Source organism: Podarcis gaigeae (genome assembly GCF_964106915.1).
Source record: "Podarcis gaigeae genome assembly, chromosome: 9".
Lineage (NCBI taxonomy): Eukaryota > Metazoa > Chordata > Lepidosauria > Squamata > Lacertidae > Podarcis > Podarcis gaigeae.
This window is the reverse complement of record NC_139685.1, coordinates 4,849,014-4,870,851: the sequence shown is the minus strand read 5'-3', so window position 1 is coordinate 4,870,851 and position 21,838 is coordinate 4,849,014. Positions and strand designations below refer to the sequence as shown.

At 46.8% G+C, this 21,838-nt stretch overlaps 1 protein-coding gene across 1 annotated transcript; it reads left to right on the top strand.

The window, feature by feature from the left end:
- Positions 1-16,904: 16,904 nt before the first annotated feature.
- Positions 16,905-19,732, top strand: HMX1 (H6 family homeobox 1). The gene is made up of 2 exons (XM_083698444.1): positions 16,905-17,297; positions 18,967-19,732. The coding sequence occupies exons 1-2, from the start codon at positions 16,991-16,993 to the stop codon at positions 19,632-19,634; spliced, it is 975 nt and encodes a 324-aa protein (XP_083554570.1). The 5' UTR covers positions 16,905-16,990; the 3' UTR covers positions 19,635-19,732.
- Positions 19,733-21,838: the final 2,106 nt, after the last annotated feature.

The following is a 21,838-nucleotide window of genomic DNA, read 5'->3' as shown; positions in this document are numbered from 1 at the left end:
GTTGGCATGAGTTCTCTTTGCTCATTGGCAAACCAAACTAAACAGAAAATGATGGAACAAGGATAAGTTCTGTTCATGAATCAGTGATCACAATGTATTTCAGTCTAGTGAGTTATTTTGCAGACAGTTGCATATACTATCTTTTGGCTTATATATTTTTTTAAGGCAGGTGACTATTTGGTAAAACTCTAAAACTTGAATTATGTGTTTGCAGAATTGCTTATAGCCCAAGGTCCTAACATAGCATTTATCTACCGTCATTTTTGCACAGGTGCTTTGGTGATCTTTTCTGCTCTCCAGCTTCTAATCATCTGAAAACAGAAGTATAGGGAAATGTGGCAGTCCATACATTAGATTAATTCCATAAACTCCAAGTGTCCTGAACACCCCAGGATTGCCCCAGCTGATAAATTTGGGCATGTTTCTGTCATGCATATAGGAATCCAGTTTTTAAACCTCCCTGGCAAAAGCAGAGTAAAAACGGTATTTGAGAAGGATCTTTTAATTAAAAAGTTATTGCCATGGTCGGCCAATTGGTGTCAAAGAAGGATAGAACTTTCTTTATGTATGCTACGACAGCAGCAAGAATACTCATTGCAAAGTACTGGAAGACACAGGATCTACCCACTCTGGAAGAATGGCATACGAAGGTGATGGACTATATGGGATTGGCAGAAATGACTGGCAGAATCCGAGACCAGGGAGAAGAGTCAGCGGAAGAAGATTGGAAGAAATTTAAAGACTATCTACAGAAATATTGCAAAATTAATGAATGTTAGAATGATGTCGGATAGAAATTAAGTGGTTTCCAGCTGTAATGCTTTAAGAGAATATGGGAAAAAAAGATTTAGAAATAGGTTAAAATTTATTAATAAGGATTTGCTGAACTAACAATTTGAATTGGAATACAAAAAAGGGAGGTATGAGGAGGTCTGGGAAATAAGTTAATGAAAAATAAGTAATGGAAACTTTATGTGTTTTTAAATTATTTTTATTTTTGTATTTTTGTTATTATTTTTGTCTTTTTACTTTTTGATTTTTATTGTATTATTATTGAAAACCTTAATAAATATTCTTGAAAAAAAAATAATTAAAAAGTTATTGCATTTCCACCAGAAAGGGTAGATCTGAATCAAATGGGGGGAATTTGCAGGCTGACATTTTGATGCCAATGATGCCATGCAGATGCTGCCCCACACACACACACACACACACACACACACACACACAATCTTGTATACCTGCATAACTGCCTTCTGGAAGAATCCTAGTGGGCTAGTGCAGGGGAGAAGCATTTGGCAAATCATCCTAACATTGCCTTTAAAAGGTTAAATCTGGCCTAAGAAGCCACAACAGACGAGGAATAAGTATCTGTTTTGCATGTGCTTCAAAATACCCCTGCTGTCTAAACACAAACTCAGTCTTTATCAGCAGCTCAGCTAAGCCAGTGAAACTTCCTCTTGGAGTCCTGATCTTGGAAGGAGTGGCAGCCAGGTGGGTCAAGCAAGAGGGGTTCTTGCCAGTACGAAGGCAACACATTACTAAACATATTTAAATAGCATGCTTAGTGCTAGTCATACATTTCTTCACAAAAAAGCAGCTGCAACAGCCTGGTCTGGATTGGGACCATGGTGCACAGGGAAAATGTTTACACCCCTGCCTCCTGCCACAGTCTGGATGTGGATCAGAGCTCTTGCAGATGCGTTTGTTTGTTTGTTTGTTTATGAAGAGGCCTGGTCAGTCCTAAGCACATGATTAACATAATTGCAGCGGGTAGCTAACTCCAGATATTTCCGCCTTGCAGATCCCATAATATCTGACTATAGACCATGCTTCCCGAGGCTGGTGAGAGCTGGAGTCCACAGCATCTGGAGGGCACGAGGTTGGCAGTGCCTGTATAGTTTGTGTGGGAAGTATTATTGCTAGAGCAGTCGAGTACAACATTTTCCTGTTGCCTAGAATGGACACAGAAGGGAACGTGGCTCCAGACAGGGAGGACTTCCTGTCATACCTGCTCAGGATTCTCCTCCCCCTGTGTGTGAACAGGTAGATGGGTGTGACCCTAGCTGACCAAGTAAACGGGCTGGCCATGCCACCATCTCTTTCTTGGACTCTTGGACTCTTCCTCTTGGACTCTTGGTCTCCGCTGGCTCCTTGCCAGCACATGGCTCAACCTTTACATAGGATGGAGCCCACAAGCAGATAGTCTGAGATGTAACTCAGACTTCTTTTCTTTGTAATCACAAGATAAAGCCTGCTTTCAGATCACTGCTGTGAACTGAATGTGAGTGAAACTTTGTTCTTACTTTTAAAGAAGACTGTGTTGTGCTATTATTATTTTAAGAGGGAAATAAAGGGGAAACTTACCCGGAACAATCCAGACTGGTCTAATCCAGCAGGGTGCTGATAGTATTGCCTATCTGCATGTGACTTGTGTGACATATGCTTGTATATAAAGTCTTGTTTGTGTACATCAGAGAGAGAGAGAAAAAACGAGGAGTGATGATGTTGTGCACTTGTGTGCATCTTCTATGTGTGTGTCTGACACGGGTATTTCTCTTCTGTGAAATATCATATGTATGCTTGTATGATGTTCTCCGCCATGAATTCACTAACCAAGTCTAAAACTTACTGCAAGGACTGTGTTTACCATGTAAATAAAATGAGTTCCACGATGCCCACTAAATGTAATTCCTACCTAATGTGCTGGCATCCGTCTATCTTGAGAGACAATAAAGTAATGCACCTTTGGGGGGAGGTCAAGCTGTTGGAAGGTTGCAGCACCTGCGGTGGTTGCAGAGATCTGAAATAAAATATATGGCATATATACATGTGTGTATATATGTACATGTGTGTGTGCTGTATTTTTCCTTGCCCAGTTTGTGACTTGGTGTGACTTTACCTGTCTTGTGTCAGTTATGTTGACTGCACTTATTTATTTTCTACATTCTGCTTGGGTTGTTTAGGCCCTGCCCCTAAATGTTTAAAAGAGTGTTCCTATTCCCAATGGTGAAATGTCAGAGGGTATTTAGTAGTGGTTGATGCACTCTGTACAGGCTCTGCCAGTCCCTTTCCATGTTGCTGTAGTGGGAGCAATGAGTAGAGCAATGTCATTCCCAGGACCCCTCCCCAGTGGCGGAGAGCAGGCGGGGGCGTGGCGTGCCACCCACAGGGGCGTGACATGCATCCTGGGGGCATGGCGTGCTACCTGTGGGGGTGTGGTGCCCAGTGCAAGGGGGGGGACAGCCACGATGGCACCCCACAGGGATCGTGGTGCCGGGAGCAGTGCTCCCCTCCGCCCCCTCTTCCTCTGCCAGTGCCCCACCCCTGCCTTACTTTCCATCTAAGTTACTTGCCAGGACAAGCTATTGGAATTGTGCCAGATTTACTTATTTGGCACATCATGACAGTGACTGGTGTAACAAGACAGAACCTGATTCCTAGACTGGAGGGATTAAGTTTGCTGCTTGCACCATAGGCTGGGAGGTCAATTCTTCCCTGAGGGCCTTCTTTTATGACCTGGCTAAAGCAGAGAATGATGAGAGCATTCTTTGCTCCAGCTCAGCACACTAAATAAACATTTTCCTCTCTGTTGAACTCTAAATTAACAACTTGCTTCTTGAATTATTACTTTCTCCTAATGCAATGAGAGATGGACTCTGCTGGGGGCACCTACGGTACCTCTTTTCTGTGTTGGGTACTCTTGTTGCTTTCAGAGTGAGGTTAGGGTTGATTGGTAATGGTTTCCTGGTCACTCATTTACAAAGACCTCGGTCTTGGAGATGACCTTCCTCATCCTTCTCCATTAAGTTATATTTCCACTTGCTTTTTAAAAAGTGGGTTATGTTTGTTTCTGTGCGAGTGTGTTCTGAAATTGGTTGGGGACTAACAGATGATAAAAGATTGCAATCATCGACATGGCTCTCCCACACAGCAACTGGGATATATGCAGTCTCTCGTATAAGGATATAGCATCTCACTAGCGGGAAGCGCTGTGGTCTAAACCACAAAGCCTAGGACTTGCCAATCAGAAGGTCGGCGGTTCAAATCCCCATGATGGGGTGAGCTCCCGTTGCTCAGTCCCAGCTCCTGCCCACCTAGCAGTTCGAAAACATGTCAAAGTGCAAGTAGATAAATAGGTACTGCTCCGGCGGGAAGGTAAACAGTGTTTCCGTGCGCTGCTCTGGTTCACCAGAAGTGGCTTAGTCATGCTGGCCACATGACCCGGAAGCTGTATGCCGGCTCCCTCAGCCAATAAAGTGAGATGAGCACTGCAACCCCAGAGTCGTCCGCAACTGGACCTACGGTCAGGGGTCCCTTTGATTAGCACTATATTGTTTATTAGTAAAACCACAAAAAAACACTTCACATTAAAACCGGCACAATAAGCATCAGTTTATCTCAGTGCCATTGGACATTGCCATACGTAAGTTTCACTTCAGATATGGTTCTGCACATAGTATGGCACATGCAGTTTGGCAGATGTACAGGTTCAAACACAAACATGTACAAGGGGAGGCATCTGACTGATGTGATGATAGGGCGTATTTATAAATGAATAAAATAAATGTGCAAAGTGAGCCAATATATGCAAATTAGTCAAACTCCAATAATTCACTCTGAAGCAGGATTTGGGCTTCCTTTGCAGATGTGTTGTCTTGCCTTGGTGTGGAATGGGGATGTTCTTTGGCAATCTCTTTTGCTTATTTTTTATCATATTCCCACCACTTCTTAAGTATTTTATGCAACTGCCTTTTGTTTTTAGTAAAGAGCAATGCCAGCACACACCTACCAGTGACATTTAGGGAAAAGTCATATGCTCAAGATATGCTTTTTGAGGGGACGTAGGCATCTTCCTAAAAAGTAGAGACATCACCTTGCCAACAAAGGTCCGTATAGTAAAAGCTATGGTTTTCCCAGTAGTGATGTATGGAAGTGAGAGCTGGACCATAAAGAAGGCAGATCTCCGAAGAATTGATGCTTTTGAATTATGGTGCTGGAGGAGACTCTTGAGAGTCCCGTGGACTGCAAGAAGAACAAACTGATCCATTCTTAGGGAAATCAGCCCTGAGTGCTCACTGGAAGGACAGATCATGAAGCTGAGGCTCCAAGACTTTGGCCACCTCATGAGAAGAGAAGACTCCCTGGAAAAGACCCTGATGTTGGGGAAGATGGAGGGCACAAGGAGAAGGGGACGACAGAGGATGAGATGGTTGGATAGTGTCTTCGAAGCTACAAACATGAGTCTGACCAAACTGACCAAACTGCAGGAGGCAGTGGAAGACAAAAGTGCCTGGCGTGCTCTGGTCCATGGGGTCACGAAGAGTCGGACACGACTAAACGACAACAACAAGGCATCTTCCTTATACTGGGACAGACCATTGGCCCATCTAGCTCACTCATGGTTACACTGACTGGCATCCATTGTCCCGGGTTCCCAACCCTACCTGGAGACTGAACCTGAGGCTACTGCCCTTCCCAGCTGAGCTATGCCCTATAGGATATGATAGAAACCCTGCTCCATTTTAATGGGTCCTCCACGGTTTTCATTCCCTGCAAAGATGCTTATATAGAATAACTTCCCAGAGTTGTATCCATTTATCATTCTGCAGAATCAAAATGGAGCTAAAAGAGGTGATATCTGCTAACCTGAGCCCTTGTTTCTCTAGCACTGCCTGAGGCCTGAGGAGCTGAAAGCACTGTCCCTCCCCGGCCCGGCCCCGGCCTCCGCTCTCATCAGACATTATTTGAACATGATTTGTTCTTTTTGACAAGGTCAAGCTGTTGTGGAAAGGTTAAACAAATGGACCTTGTAAGCTCTTTGTCAGGAAAGCTGCTCAGAATGTGTTCTTCTTAATCGCCATTCTCCCCGTATTCCTGGGAAAGGTCATAATTGACAAAAGCTGATAATTTAGAGGGAACACAAATGGGGGGGGGGTGGACGGAGGGGATGAAGGCTTGGGGTTCCCTTCCTTCCTACGGCCAATTTTGCTTGAGAGCCTTCGTGTATTCAACAAAAATTGCTTGTGATCCCCTTTCTGCTCTGTGCAGAACATTCCTTTGGGGGCTGGAGTTTAAACCAGCATCCCTAATGTTGTCTATGTCTATTCTGTCAGGAGTGTAATGAGGGGAAACTTTCCCAGACAGAAGTAAAAGCATCTCTGTATTCAGCACTTGGTGAGAGGAGTATGGATGCTTTAATACTCCAAAACTGGCTTAGAACTTCGTTCTTAAGCTCTGCCTGTGCCAGAGAGAGGGGCCACTGAAAGAAAGGCATTTTTCTATTTAATTTGCAGAGTTAAGGAAATTTCATTGCCTCTTTTTAAATTCAGCTCTGGTTCATTACCTTAGGCCCTGCTGGAATCAGTGGGCATCATCAATAAACAATTTAGGATACACATAATTTATAGTAGTGATCACTATTCTTGCCTATGAAGCACAAAATGTTCTTTGCCTGTTCTGTTCCCACTAAAGTCCAAAGTGAGCCAATGAGTACTTGTTTGCGCTGGAGTTGATGAGCACATTTGCCCCCGGACCTAGGAATGTGAGAACTTTTATTTAGGTCAATAACTTTGTTATCTTTACAATCAGGTTCTGCACTAGTTAATTAGCCTTACGAAATACTACCCACCTGTCAAATGTGGCTCAGGTAGGGTTGGCCACAGCTGAATCCAACAGGCCAGCCAAAACAGGTCCCCAACCCTGGAACTAGAATAACAAAGTTTCCATGTGATCTCCATCAACATGTGTTGGCTTTGCTCTTGCAGAAGCAGGACTGGGGAACTTCTGGCCCTCCAGATGTGGTTGGAGTCCAGCTCCCATAATTCCCAGCCACCATGGCCAACGGTCAGGGATGCCAGCACTTGCTTTCCAGCAACATCTGGAGGACCCTTCCCACCTCTGTGCTAAAGTACATGCTTTCTGCTTTTTGAGCCTGGTATGACTGCCCTGCCCATGGAAAACCAAAGACATCATAACCCTGCCATGCCTTAAGGTAAAGGTAAAGGTACGCCTGCCCGTACGGGCCAGTCTTGCCAGACTCTAGGGTTGTGCGCTCATCTCTAGAGGCCGGGAGCCAGCACCCTCCGGAGACACTTCCGGGTCACGCGTCCAGCGTGACAAGCTGCATCTGGCGAGCCAGCGCAGCACACGGAATGCCGTTTACCTTCCCGCTGGTAAGCGGTCCCTATTTATCTACTTGCACCCGGGGGTGCTTTCGAACTGCTAGGTTGGCAGGCGCTGGGACCGAGCAGCGGGAGCGCACCCACCGTGGGGATTTGAACCGCCGACCATGCGATCGGCAATTCCTAGGCGCTGAGGTTTTACCACAGCGCCACCCGCGTCCCTACAGCGCCACCCGCGTCCCATGCCTTATGCGCCTAGTATTCTGTGCAATAACAGAAATGTAACATGTAGCATTTTTGGTTCCATTTTCTATCATAAAGTTTATCCTGTCAATACCACTGTAGGTCATTAAATAGGCTACATTATGTTGTGGGGGTTGCTAGCGTAGGTGTTTACAGCCTCAGATGTCTCAGGCCCCAAAATATCTGAAAAATCGCCTTCTTTCCTAATACCTTCTCAGGTGCTGATGTTGGAGGAGGTGGCCCTCTTGGAAATTACTCAACCCTCAGGGTTTGTGGGGGAGAGGGCATTCTCTGTGGTGGCCCCTAAGAGCTGTTCCATTTTACCCTGGCTTTTGGCACTTGAGGTACATGTTTTAAGGATCCACCAAATTTTTCCAACTAAATTGTTTTAATTTGTTGCTAATGTTGTGTTTTTAATGATGTAACCTGCCCTGGGACCTTAGCGTGAAGGGTGAGTAATAATAATAACCACAACACACACACACACACACACACACACACACACACACACACATATATATGACCAGAACATCCTCAGACATTAACTTATAATGTAAACCTCCAAGCTTTAATTGTAGGGAAAATGTTGATTAGTTGGTTAAAATGTATATATTTTGTTATTTTATTTTCAATTGAAAGGATCACCATACAGTATTTCACAACCTCTCTTGTTCAAGAAAATATCTCACAACATGTTTAAATTTATTTTAACTTGCTCGAGCTTCTTTCAGAGGATGCTGCCATAACAGATCTTGTTAAATGTTTGTATTGGTAGCCTATACACACACACACACACACACACACACACACACACACACACACACACACACTATATATATATGGTGAATTAGTGTTGACCTTAGAAACTACTGTTGCTGTTGAGTGACCTACACAGCAACAGAATCAAAAGCCAGGCAAGACCCAAATCAATGTGTATTACATGGGGCTTTGTGTTGTCACAAATGTGATCTCACCACACAACTAGGCTGACAGCAGAGGAAAGGTAACTGTGACTGTGCTTTGTGCTTCTTGTCCAGCTCTTGAAACATTTGCCTGGTTGCTGCCAACTTGATACTACACTTTCTTCTTCTTCTTCTTCTTCTTCTTCTTCTTCTTCTTCTTCTTCCTCTTCCTCTTCCTCTTCCTCTTCCTCTTCCTCTTCCTCTTCCTCTTTGTCTCCTCCTCAACTGTGTTCCCCCCCCCCAAATAATATTTGGTACAATCTGATACCAATAAGTTCACATAACACATTATTTAAAATAAACAGATTTTATTTTTGTAAATAGAACACACACACACACACACACCATTAGCAATGATTTTGGCCACCCACCCTGCGAATCAGGGCCAAATTCAGGGTAAATACTAATACTAATACTAATACTAATACTAATACTAATACTAATATATTATTTATACCCTGCCCATTATTTATACCCTTCCCCAGCCACCCTGGGTGGCTTCCAACCAAATATTAAAATACAGTAATGCATCAAACATTAAAAGCTTCCCTAAACAGGGCTGCCTTCAGATGTCTTCTAAAAGTTTGGTAGTTGTTCTCTTTGACGTCTTGTGGGAGGACATTCCACAGGGCGGGCGCCACCACCGAGAAGGCCCTCTGCCTGGTTCCCTGTAACTTGGCTTCTCTCAGTGAGGGAACCGCCAGAAGATTCTTTGGCCCCAGATATCTGGAAGACAGTCTCCAACCCTATCAACCTTTTGAGTATTAAGATAGTTCCATCACCCTCAAGAGTGCAGGTGGGGGGTGGGTGTGGGTGGGGGGTGGTTTGGGGAAAGGACTTCCTCTGTGACAGCCTGCAAACTGTATAGCTCACACCTGAGTGTCTCTTTAACCCTGGCATTTGACAGCTGAGGTGATTTGTTTAGTGGGACTCTCTTCTGTTCCATTTGGAATGGTTTTCTCTTTTTTAATTGTAATGGTTACACACACACACACACACACACACACACACGTATGCATGTATGTATATGTATAGTTGTATATTTGTATATCCTTCTGTTTTATGCCACGCTTGGGCCTTATGGTGAAGAAATCAAATCAATCAATCAATCAATCAATCAATGTATTTGAAGAACCATTCAGTGTGCCATGCCCAGTGCCATCCAGTGTGCTTTCTGCTGGTATATGGGATTGAACACAGATTTGCTCACACTGTCCCACAACACTTAAAGGTAAAGGTAAAGGGACCCCTGACCATTAAGTTCAGTCGTGACCAACTCTGGGGTTGTGGCGCTCATCTCGCTTTATTGGCCGAGGGAGCCAGCGAACAGCTTCCGGGTCATGTGGCCAGCATGACTAAGCCACTTCTGGCAAACCAGAGCAGTGCATGGAAACGCCATTTACCTTCTCACTGGAGCGGTACCTATTTATCTATTTGCACTTTGATGTGCTTTCGAACTGCTAGGTTGGCAGGAGCAGGGACCAAGCAACGGGAGCTCACCCCATTGCAGGGATTTGAACTGCCGACCTTCTGATCGGCAAGCCCTAGGCCCTGTGGTTTAACCCACAGCGCCACCCGCGTCCCCCCACAACACTTACTACTTTGCAATTATAGTAATTTAATATTTGTATAGAATTTGCTGTATTCCAGTGTTCTGCCTCATTACATCAGGTGTGAGAATTTGTATAAAATAAAAGAAGCAAGATCTTAAAATGCATTTGATACTGATGTGTACATATGGCATAACATCCATCTAAATAAAGATAAATTGACTGCACTGATTTATTTAAATAGGTAGGAATTGCTCCTAATTGCAATGCTGATAATCTCCTCAAGATGGCACTGTGTTACACATTACCTGTTCAGAATTCTCCCTTTTTTTCTGAGCGGCCAAATAAATTAGAATTTATTTCCTTTTTTCTTTTTAGGTTGATATTGGCAAACCACGTCACATCTTTTTCATTTCATGTTTCTGTTTGATATTTGGTTCTGGGAATGGATGGGCAGAAAATGATGGGATAGCTTACTTCAGTGTGGCTTAACCAGCATGTGGGACTTCTGTGGCCCTGATCTCTTTTACCGACTCACACTAAAAAAAAGGAGATTTATTATTATCTGCTTGTGTTATGTATTAAAAACATGCTTCCTATCTATCACCATCAGATAGATAGGTTGCCCACTCCAAAAACTCCTACCGTCCACCACTTTGAGAAGTGGATGGGAATACCCACCTGTCAATCACCTGAAATCATATAATTCCAGCTGATTGTAAATTGAATCCACAGTCCAGAGTGAGATTTTTTTCCTTTGCAAGCCCCAGCTGGAATTTGTGTGATGTCAGGTGATAGACAGGTGGGTGTTGCTTGGCCAAAATGGGCTTGTTGGCCAAATGGGGGACTCTGAGGATAATAATGGATACTGGTTTTACCCATTTTTAAAGGCTGGTTTGAATGGTAATTGGAATCACAATCCTGGAATATTTTATTAGTGGCTTGTCCTTCCTTCCTTCCTTCCTTCCTTCCTTCCTTCCTTCCTTCCTTCCTTCTTTCTTTCTTTCTTTCTTTCTTTCTTTCTTTCTTTCTGATTTGTATCTGGCTTTCCACTGCAAAAATTGCAATGCCCAAAGTAGCCAATAAAATATAGGAACTAGTGCTCATCTGAAAGTTGGTTTGATAGATCTTTCAGCTCCTAAGTGGTGGGAGGCTCAATAAAGGGTGAAATGGAAATCTGTTAAAATCACTTCCCTTTTGTGGTGGCAGCGGTCACCTTTATTTTCTTGCTTTCGGGCACTGCTCTCTCCATCCCAGAGTGCTCCTGGAATCACACCACATTGTGAGAGAGTATAATTCTGGGAGCACTCTGGAGAAAAGAAAATATCTACCAGAAGACTTTGGCCACCAGAAAGAACGGCTGGTGTTCTTTCACTGTTACTGCTGTCCCAATAGAGGGAAACAAGGGAAATAAATTAAAAGGAAGAATATATATATAAGAAACTCCCCTACCACCACCAAAGGCAAAGGGGTCCTAAAACTTTAGCAGAATCCCCCCCCCATTTTGTCACCTACAAATGAGGTAATGAATTTGAGGAGGGAATAAAACAACACAAAACCAGCAAGAAAAATAAATGATCTCTAAAATAATTTACAATATCAATAAACAGCAATAAACATTAACAAACATGTAAACAGCAGGAGCAACTTTAGAAAAAAATTGTAACTGAATCAGCAGAAAAGCAAGGATTTCAAATGACAATGGAATCTTCTAGGGAAGAATATTCCACGCTCTGGGTTCTGCTACAGAAATTTGTCTATATTCTTACAGGCAAACAGACAGTCGTGTTCTAACTTAGCTAAAATAGAAAGGTGACTTAATAAGAATGTGATTTCCAAAGTTTTATTGACAAACATAAATTATCTTTTTATAATGGTGTCTCATTTTAGCCACTTATTGTTCAGAAGCCATTGTGTGCTCAGCAGTTTTACTCAGTCAATCTCTCTGTTGGTTTTAGAGATCCCTTTGTCAGAATGCAATTTTGCTATACTTCTGATCTGTGCAGAAATTTGCTTTATGTATGGCATGTTAGAAAGATAAATAATGTTACAAGGGTTGTCATGTTTCCGTTTGGAATGAAGATGTGGTGGAGACTGTCATGTCTTTAAGAAATGTGGTTTATCAACACATATTAACTACCTGCGTGCAGATGGAGAGAGTGCAGAACTTACAGCATTCACATCTCAAGAGGGGCTTGTCCTTCACAGCAGCCCAGCACTGCATTCAAAGGCTTTCTATGTGCCACTCTGTGCTTTTGCCCTAGCTTGTCTCCAGCCAGCACTCATGGTGCCTGTCGCTCAGTCTGCCCCACTTCCTGCTTCTCCTTCCCAGAAAACTCCTTTGAAGCAACTCCTCCTCTTCTGTCTGCTCATCCTCATTCTCCCTGCTATTCCAAGCCTAGTTTTAAAAGGTGACAATTTTCCTGTAGTAACCTCAGTTGGCACAGGCACAAGGATTTCCCTTTGGTGGGCCATCAACACCTTTTGCTATGCTTAATGGCTTCTATCCCAGGTGAGACCCTGGCCTGGAAAGGGAACTTAGCCCATAATTTTCCACTGACATGGCATCGTCCCTTAAATACTCAAAAAATCAGCTAAATCCTACCCTTTTATTTTTTCCTAACATTCACGAACTCTAGCATCAGGTAGGTAGCCATGTTGGTCTGACGCAATTGAAATAAAAAATTAAAAAATAGTCCTGTAGCACCTTAGAGACCAACTAAGTTTGTTCTAGGTTTAAGCTTTCATGTGCATGCACATTTCTTCAGATACAAACTCCACTATTTATGGGTGCCCTTGCACCCCAAACCCTGTTCTCCCATATCTGTAACAATAATAATTTGTTTGCATTTTGTGCTCCCCATGAATAAAGTTTTAGGTCTGGCTAGAGAATGGACCCTGGCTTTTGAGGCCTAATGAGAAGAGAGGAGAGCTTCTGTCTTTGTCATGTGGCTGATGTCATTCTACCATGCCTTTGTCTTTTATTTGGCTTGCCTTTTGACCTATTTTTCAGACAACAAAGGCACTCCCACCAATTGCATCCATGCTGTGCTCTTGAAGCTACAGATCAGAGGCTGGCTGTGTCTGTGCAGGTTTTCTGGGTGCTGGACACACAGCCCCTCATAACTTCACTCAGCCCCACGTTAACTTCAGCAGAGTTTACCCCACCTGCCTTCTCCTTTTCTAAGCTAGCTTTTATCCACCTTGTTTTCCCTCATTTATCCTGTCCTCCTCTCTCAGATCCATTACCTTATTTGCTTCTGTCTGCTGCCTCATCTGCCTGCTTGGGAACTTGCTTTGTCCAGTGAATACTCCCCCCATTTAGCAGGGGCAGAGGTCCTTCCCCCTGCTTCCATACCTGCTTTGCCTCATAAACACTTCCTATTTCAGGTTTTGCAATTACGAGTCTTTGTTCTAATGTCATTTTAGGTTACATTGTTTCCCCAATTACGATGCATTTGATCTTAGATTCAACAATGGATCTGTTGTTTGCTAGGTAATCTTTTGAATCAGCAGCGAGGCTCAGCGTCTCCAGACCAAACTACACATTACACGTACTGGTCAGAATGTCTCTTTTCTCTGATGCTTTCTTTCTTAACCAATTGCAAAAGAACTGCTTAAAGCTCCACTTTCTTGCCACTTTCTGCTATTATTCTGCAGCGGAATCAATATTTGTTTCCTAAAGGGGGAAATCACTTGGCATGCGAATGTACATATGACAACTTATTTTTGTATTCTAATTCTAATAAATTATTTTTATTGTTATAGGTTATGAAACATTTTATTGTTATAGGTTACAAAACATCTTAATTAACTTTCTCTGAGATAGCCACTGGGAAACCACCCTGAAGGAATAAATTGGGGTGTGGGGGTGTGTGCTTAGCGCCTTATCCGGTAGCTGTCCTCACCCAACAGAAACACAGCAGAATGTTTATCAATATTTAGCCTTGGTCTGAAATGTCAGTTTATGGAGCTCCTGTAACAATTGTGTCAGGGGACGATTATCTGTTTCCATGTTCCCCGTAAGGATCCCCTCCTCTAAAACCGGATAGTCCAGTATGTTTTTCTGTCTCTTCACCATACTCACAAATGCAGTAATATTATTACCTAGGAAGAAGTTCCACTGAATAGATAGAAGAAGTGTGCATGCACACGAAAGCTCATACCAAGAACTGACTTAGTTGGTCTTTAAGGTGCTACTGGAAGGAAATTTTTTTGTTTTGACTATGGCAGACCAACACGGCTACCTATCTGTAACTGAATAGATAGAGTTACTTTTAAATATAAATGCATAGAATTAGGCTACACATCACTCTTTTTAGCTTCTGAGACAAAACATATTAGGTGAAAATAAATCCCATTGGTTTCGATATAATTTATTTCCAAGAGCTAAGCCTCTTTTGGAAAGGAGTAACCTAGTATTTATACCATCCCCAATGGCATCTTATATATATATGTACTGGGAGGTCAGTGCAGGAGAATCAGAGTGAGTTCTTACATCTAGTAGCTGATTTAGTAAATACGCTGATATGTTTGTTTCTCTGTATGCCAGCATCCCCTATGGTTTTGAAATATTTAAAACATTTTTTTTAAAATCCCCTCTCTCTCCCCTTTCGTCCCTCCCCGCCTCTCTCAAGATGCACACCACATCACATATTACAAATCGAAATATTCAGTAAACTAAACCCACCTTAACATTACACGAAATCTAAGTATACAAACTATTTAAACCAAATATTTGTGGGGTTAAAAACAGGGGTGATATTCTGATTTTGATTTTTGTAGCTGCGTTGCACACCAGGCTGGCAAAGCAATCTTGATAAATGCGCGCGTATTAGTGATCTTATACAGCTGATTGCTGTTATTATTGGTAACGCTCTCACGTTAGTGTTCACACGCGAGTTGATAATAGCACGCCACAATGTTATCTCCCACGGTGGAGTGAGCTAGCTACTGTTTAACGTTTCTGCGACTCTTTCCTGCAGCGTGGGAAGCGACTTTACAGGCCAGAGGGCCACACTCTGCCCCTCTCGGCTAGTCTTCACACGCTGCTACGAAAGTAACGGGGGACTCAAACCCGGTTCCTCCGCTGCAGCGCGGCCGCTCCTTTCCCTTTCCTAGACTGCGGCGCGAGGCGCGCGTTGGAAACCAAGAAGCCAAACTGACGCTGCAAACCATTTGCCAAGCGCAGAGCCCGAGCTCGCGCCCGCCCAGGAAAAAGCCCCACTCGGTGCCTACTGGCTCCTCGGGAGCCTGCATCTGCAGAACACTGTCCATTTGGTTGTAGTCGCTTTGGGTTGCCCTAGGCAAGATAAAGCGACTAGCAAAATTAATAAATAACAATAATTTCCATTGCAACTACCGGTAAGCGGGACGTTTGCAATGCCCGAGTCTGCGCTAGGCCAAGCCGGAGGTGCGGAAGGCGGGCCAATGGAAAGGGATGCCTGGCCCGCGAGGAAACATGGGGAGAAAGTCGGCAGGGAACCTTGATGGAGCCCCTCGGCTCCTTCGAGGCACCTTGCCACAGCCGGCTCCGCGCCAGCCTGGGATCGAGAGCCTCGAGGGCTGCTGCAGCCCTGGCCCGACGGCACCCTCGGTGCTTAGGCTCTGTTGCAGCTCTGTAGTGCCGGCTCCAGGTTCCGGCCGGCCTGGAGAGGCAAACCGGAGGCCTCTCGGACAGAAGCCGCTCTTGGCCCGCGAGAGCTCCCTGCGCAAGGAGACCCGAGCCAGCCAAGGCCGCCGAAGCGCGGGCGCCAAGTTCAGGTGCGTGGGTCCAAGGCGGCCCTCGGGGTCGGAGAGCCGCGCGGGTCTAGTCCGTGGCTGTCTCCCTGGTGGCGCAGGAGACGCGGCAGCCGAGCGGCTCTTATCCCTGTCGGGAAACGCGCCTCCGCGCCGCCCCCAAGTGGCCGGGTGCTCCTCGGGCCGCCTCGACCTCTCTGCGCTCTAGGGGCTGGGAAGTGCCTCGCTTCCAGAAAACGGACGCGGCCCCGAAGCCTGGGGCGCTAGAGACCTGGGCGCAGGGCCGCGCCATGGGCTTTCCTTCCCGTCTGCAGATCTCTCCGCGCTCCCCTCGCGCGAAGAATGCGCCCTGCTGGAGAGGCGGCTAGGCGCCAGGCGACCAGGTGAGGCGAGTGCCTCGGGCTGCCCGATTCACGGGGCAGGAGATGCCCATGTCGCTCTTTCTTCCCCCTTGTTCCTGATGTCCATCTTCCCTCAGGGAGGCGCCCTTCGGGGGTCCGCCGCAGGTGTCCACATGGGCCGCCCGGGCCACCCGTCCGCCTTTCAAGGGCTGCTGCGCCTCTTGGCAGAAAGCTACCAAGGAAGCTTGCTGGAGCTCTGCAGACTCTTGTTGCAGCAGACCGAGGTGTCTCCCCTGGTCACGGGTAGCCTCTGCGTGTGTGTGTGTGTGTGTGTGTGTGTGTGTGAGAGAGAGAGAGAGAGAGAGAGAGAGAGAGAGAGAGAGAGAGAGAGAGAGAGAGAGAGAGAGAGAGAGAGAGAGAGAGAAGGTCCAAATAAGGAATGCAAAGGGGGAGCTTTGCCAGGAGCGCGCAGGCTGCCGTTCGGGTCGTCAGCATCCTTCCGTGGCCGAGGTCGTGATTGGCTGCCCCGTCTGTCCTCTCCCTCCCGGCTGACCAATGGGAGTCCCGGATTCCGGCCTCCTTCCTCTCTCCCGGAGTTGCGGCCAGTGAGTCTCGCTTTCTGCATTTTGATTTGCTCCCCAATTGACCTAAATAACGAGGCTGGCGAGGGCGAGGCATCGAGCCCGGGGCTGCGCGCTCGCTCGCTCGCTCTCCGGCGGGCTCTTCCCGGGCGCTCCCCGGCCGAGCCGCGCGCAGGAATCCGGCTGCCCGCCCGGCGCGTCCCAGAGGGAAGCTCTGCTCGCGGGCCGAGCGCGGGACCGGGGCCGGTTTTGGCGCAGCCCCTGGCGCCTCGGACGGGGGCTTCCCTGCGCGCTGCCCGGGCAGGAAATGAGGGCCGATTGCGCTCGCGGATGAGGACTCCGTCGACGGCGCCTCGCCTGGCCAGCCCGGTGAGCTGAGCGGGCGGCGCCCCTCGCCTTGGCAGCAGCCCGGAGCGCGGCCGCCGCGCTGGCTCTCGCCTCCCCTCGGCGATGCCCGACCAAGCCGCGGAGAGCGCGCCTCCCGCCTCGGCGCCCGCGCGCGTCTCCTCCTTCTTCATCGCCAATTTGCTGGCCGCCAAAGCCCAGGACGAGCAGCGGCCGGACGGCGCCGACGACGAGCGCCAAGCGCGGCGGGCGCGCGGCGGAGGCTTCGCGGGCAGCCATTGTTCGCTCGCCTGCTGCCCGTGCCAGGCTTCCCGCTTCGGGCTGGGGCTGCGCGGCTTCCCGCTCCGGGAGAGCACCGTGGACTGGTACAGAAGAGCGCACGTGGCTTTCATAGGCTGCGCCAGTCCGGAAAGTAAGTGCCCGCCGCCGCCCTCCGGGGTCGCCGCAGCTCCCCTTCCCGGCCCCGGGCCCCCGGCCGCTCCCCAGGCTCAGCGGACGGAGATCACGCCGACCCCTGTTCCCGGGAGTGGGTGTCTCGTCAGATTGCACGAGGGCATTTCTAAGAGGGACAGCCTCGCGGGGAGGGGGCAGGGGTCGTGGAGCTCCCCACGGAAGGAAGCCCAGCCGGGTTCAAGGCTAATGAAGGCGGCTCTTGAAAGCGTATTGAGGACCAAGCAAACCCCCTCGTGATTCCCTAGAGTTGGAGGAAACGCCCCCCCCTTTAAAAATAAAAAATAAACATTTAAAGATAAAGCCCTTTTCTGCCCTGTGCTCCGCTGTTCTGAGAGGGTCGCCGGCCGACCTCTCTCCGCGGGCCCCGCGAAGTGCAACTCCTTCCTGCCTCTTCGTCTGTCCTGGTCGCCCCGTCGACCGCAGGCCCTGGCACTGTCGGTGGGCTAGTCCTATCCTTGGGGTGTCACACGAATTTGCTTAAGACATTATTAAGGCCTCTTGAGAGAGAGAAATAATATTTCTCGCGAAAGATTCGTTTTTACAACCAGGTCTTTCTTTTGGAGACATAAAACGACACTTCTTTTCTGGAAATGGGAAATGTTTTTACAACCTATAGCTCTCCCTCGGATTTACAAATCAGTCCCCATACAAAATCCATTGAAGTTGGAAAGTGTCCCCGGATTCATTGAAAAAAATCTGGTCATTTTAGCACATATACATCCAGTCGTAAGGAGTGCCTCTTCCTTCAGTCCTCCGGCCTAGTCTAAAAGGCGGGCGCCGGCCTGCAGCACCGGAGCGCCTTTCTCGGAAGCAAGTTTTGGAAACAAGAGAAGCGGCTTCCGAGGAAAGCGCTTCGGCTTAGCTTGAAGAGACCACTTTGTCGCCTATTAGCGGGAAGAAACTTGGCTAAATCCAGATGTTTAGCTTTACCTGAGCTGGGCGCTTGGGTGCTTTGTCCCTAAAACAAACACAAACAAAGGCTTTGCTTAACTTCAGGAGGAGAGGTCGAGGATTGCAAAAGGTACTTTGCGCGAGAGGAGACTAAGATTTGGGGTGTGCCACAAGCAACGACGGTATTGGGGAATTTATTTGGCTTTTTGCAGCCTATTTTCTAAAAACACAGACACCTCGACTCATTGTAGTATTTATGTTGGGCCTTGAGGCGTGCAGCCCCATTCCCTGCACTTTAAATTGCTTCGGGGAGCCTCGTGATCTTCAGATCTTGGCGCTTGAATCTTGAAGGCTTCAAGGCGGGCGGGCGGGCGGGCGGGCGGGCGTGTGGGCTGGGGTCTGCCCAAAGAGGCTGGCTGTCTCAGCACTCTGTTAACACAAATTCCTCCTGTAACATAGGAAAGAGGAAAACAAGAATAACGAGGGGGAGAGAAACAGCCACGCCAGTAAGTCCGGTCGTTTTATAGCGTTGCGCGCCTTTGCGAGTCCAGATACCTACGGATACTTAGTTAGGGTTTAGCTGCCGGCACAAATTCGAGGTGAATTAACCGGCAGCACCGTTAGCACTTGAGCAAGGCTTGTTGGAGGGGGATGGACGAAGGTCAGAGCTCAGGATCCTTTCGTTGCAGTCCTTGGCCCGTCCCTGCTTCGCTCACCCTCTCCTCCTCCTTTTTCAGCCAGCGACAGAGACTCTCCGGAGATCCCCGAGGAGGCATCTTCCGGGAAGGAAGCAGCAGCAGCAGGAGGCGGCGGCGGCGGCTGCGAGAAAGTGGCCGCGGAGCTGAGCCCCGGCGCGAAAAGCGAGGACTTGGCGTGCAGCGGCGGTGCCCAGGAAGGCGGTGGCGGCAGTCAGGGCAGCAGCCTGGACGAGGAGCGCGCGGAGGAGTCGGAGGGCGGCGAGGCGCGCGGCGGCGGCGGCGGGCGCAAGAAGAAGACGCGCACCGTCTTCAGCCGGAGCCAGGTCTTCCAGCTGGAGTCCACCTTCGACGTGAAGCGCTACCTGAGCAGCTCGGAGCGGGCCGGCCTGGCCGCCTCGCTGCACCTCACCGAGACGCAGGTGAAGATCTGGTTCCAGAACCGCCGCAACAAGTGGAAGAGGCAGCTGGCGGCCGACCTGGAGGCCGCCAACCTCCCGCACACGGCGGCGCAAAGGATAGTCCGCGTGCCCATTTTGTACCATGAGAACTCGCTGGCGGGCGGCACGCTGGGCTGCTTCCCGCTGCCGCCTCCCGCGCACGCCTCCCCGCCGCTGGTCGCCGTCTCCGGCAGCGTCGCCTACCCGCTGGCGACCTTCCCCGCGGCCTCGGCGCCCTTCCTCCGCTCGCAAGTGACGGGCCTCGTTTGATCCTCGGCCGCCTGGACACCGCTTTCCTTTCTGGGTCCCAAACTACTTGATTGGATGCTTTTGATTGTTTTAAAGGTGCAATAAACTTATATATTTTCCCCGGGCCTAATAATATTTTTTTTTTTCAAAAAGCCAAGCAAAAAGTCTCTACTTGAGCTGTGTTCCTCGGACTTCTCCTGAGCAAGAGCCTGCCACGGTTGCGTCCAGGAATACTGGAGAAAACGCCAACCCGAGTTTGCGGGCTCAAGTCCTAGAGACACTTCTCCTTATACTCCGAAGATCTGCGGACGGGCTTCTCGCGTTTCTTAATGGCGGCAATGTTGTGTAAGAAAAGAATGTAAAGATGTTTACTTCTCCAGCCACAATGACAGGGACCACGGCCTCCTTTCCTTGTCCGCCCCCCGCAGCTCTTCCTTGGATCAAAAGTATAGTTGAAACAGTGAATCTGTCGCATAGTTTATTGCCTTTTCATAGGATGAGGAAGATTGAGGGAAACTGAAGTATTGGCATTCAACAAAATAGTTTTATCACCCTCCCTCAGAAAGCTTTTCATTCGGTATCTTGTTTAGGAAAGGCCTTAGGTGGCCTAACTTGAAATTGATTGTCAATGGGTGTTTTGTAACTTTTTTAAAAAAAAACAAACCTGCAATTAATTGGATGCTAAAGAGATTTGCTTTCCAATTTGCAAATAATTATTGAATTTTGGACCGGTTTTCATGAGGAAAAAAAAAAACTTCAATCTTTTCTTGCTGTAACATTTAAGATATAAAATCCATATTCGGATTTATTTTCTGTCCCTCACACCCCAGAAATCAACATATATGAAGTATGCGCTATAATTATTCAGTTGATTTTAATTTATGGTATAAAATGTTTTTAAATCCTCCTTAATAATTTTCATTCTTCAACCATTTCCCCAAGCGCCCCATTATAATAGTTTATACTTCCCTTGACGTCATGTTATAGCCTAATTCTGTTTGAGCAGCTGAAAACGATCAATTTGCCAAAGCCTTTGATTTCCTTCAGTCATGTTCAAATATGTTTCCTGTGGAAAGCTGGAATGCGCATTCATGTGTCCTGTTCACAACATATTAGAGTAAAACTTCAGTTGATAAGTTGTCTTTAGCGACTGTAATGCGGTATTATATGAAGTATTATGCATGCGTAAACTATGTTTCTTTAACCAACCTTTTTCTCTGCCTAAATATTTATGGAAGCAAGTCCAAGTCACAGTATCAATCCCAGTTTCGTCAGTTTGCTGTAGCAAATCTGATTTGGGGGTGGGGGAAGGAGAAATGAAGAAGGGATTTCGCCAGATAAGTTACTCTGGGATGTACATCAAGCTGTAAACATATGTATTATCGTAGTACACTCAACTATAATTTAGTCTCTTAGCTCGGAGCTATTCCCAGCATAGAGATTGTGGAATATTGAGGGGTTGGGTGCCCTCTTTTTAAAAAGCAAGCAAACTAATTTTTAGTGTTATTTGGAACAAGCTAACCATTTATGATAAGACGAGAACGTTGAAATAGCCGGTGAGGAGGGAACATCCATGACGCCTGTAAAGCTTGAAGGATGTATTTTGTAAACATAAAGCTTTTCCAATTTTTGAAGCCTACTTGCAATTATGAATTAATGACTCTAGGATCAAAATTGGCAGCTAAACACGAAAAAATAGAGGGGGAAACGATTTTTGTTGGTAGTTCGGCTAGTATTTTGAGAAGCGTATTTAGATATTTAAACCAGTTTTTATCTGCATAACAGTAATGCAGTCTTTATATTAAAATGCCCACTTATTTTTATGCAACTAAATCTTAAAGCAGTGTGTCTGTCACGGAACAAGCTACCTTCGCAGAGGGGCTTTGAAATCGTTGTCTGCTGGGGCAAAGCGCAGACTATTCAACGTGTTAAAGATCACATGCTCCAAAGTATTATTATTTATACAACAGGCATATATATTGTCTTGTCCCAGGCTATTAGGATGTGATTCTGCCGTTGTGCGTCGGAGGGTCTTTCATGCCTTCAGCGCTGTGATTACAACACTAGCTGGATCCAAGATGGCTCATTATCCTTCAGATAATTTAGATTGAATATGTTTAAGGTTGCAAGTTTAGGCCTACATGGAAGTAAATCCCATTGAACTATGTAGGATTTACTTCCCAACAAATTCGAGTTTTTTGTTCCAGTTAAAGCCCCCCCCTTGA

Bases quoted from the DNA above. Each gene is read 5' to 3' on its own strand.
- HMX1 (XM_083698444.1), top strand. From the start codon at position 16,991: ATGCCCGACCAAGCCGCGGAGAGCGCGCCTCCCGCCTCGGCGCCCGCG. The intron at 17,298-18,966 runs GTAAGTGCCCGC...CTCCTTTTTCAG, and splicing joins AGGCTGCGCCAGTCCGGAAA to CCAGCGACAGAGACTCTCCG.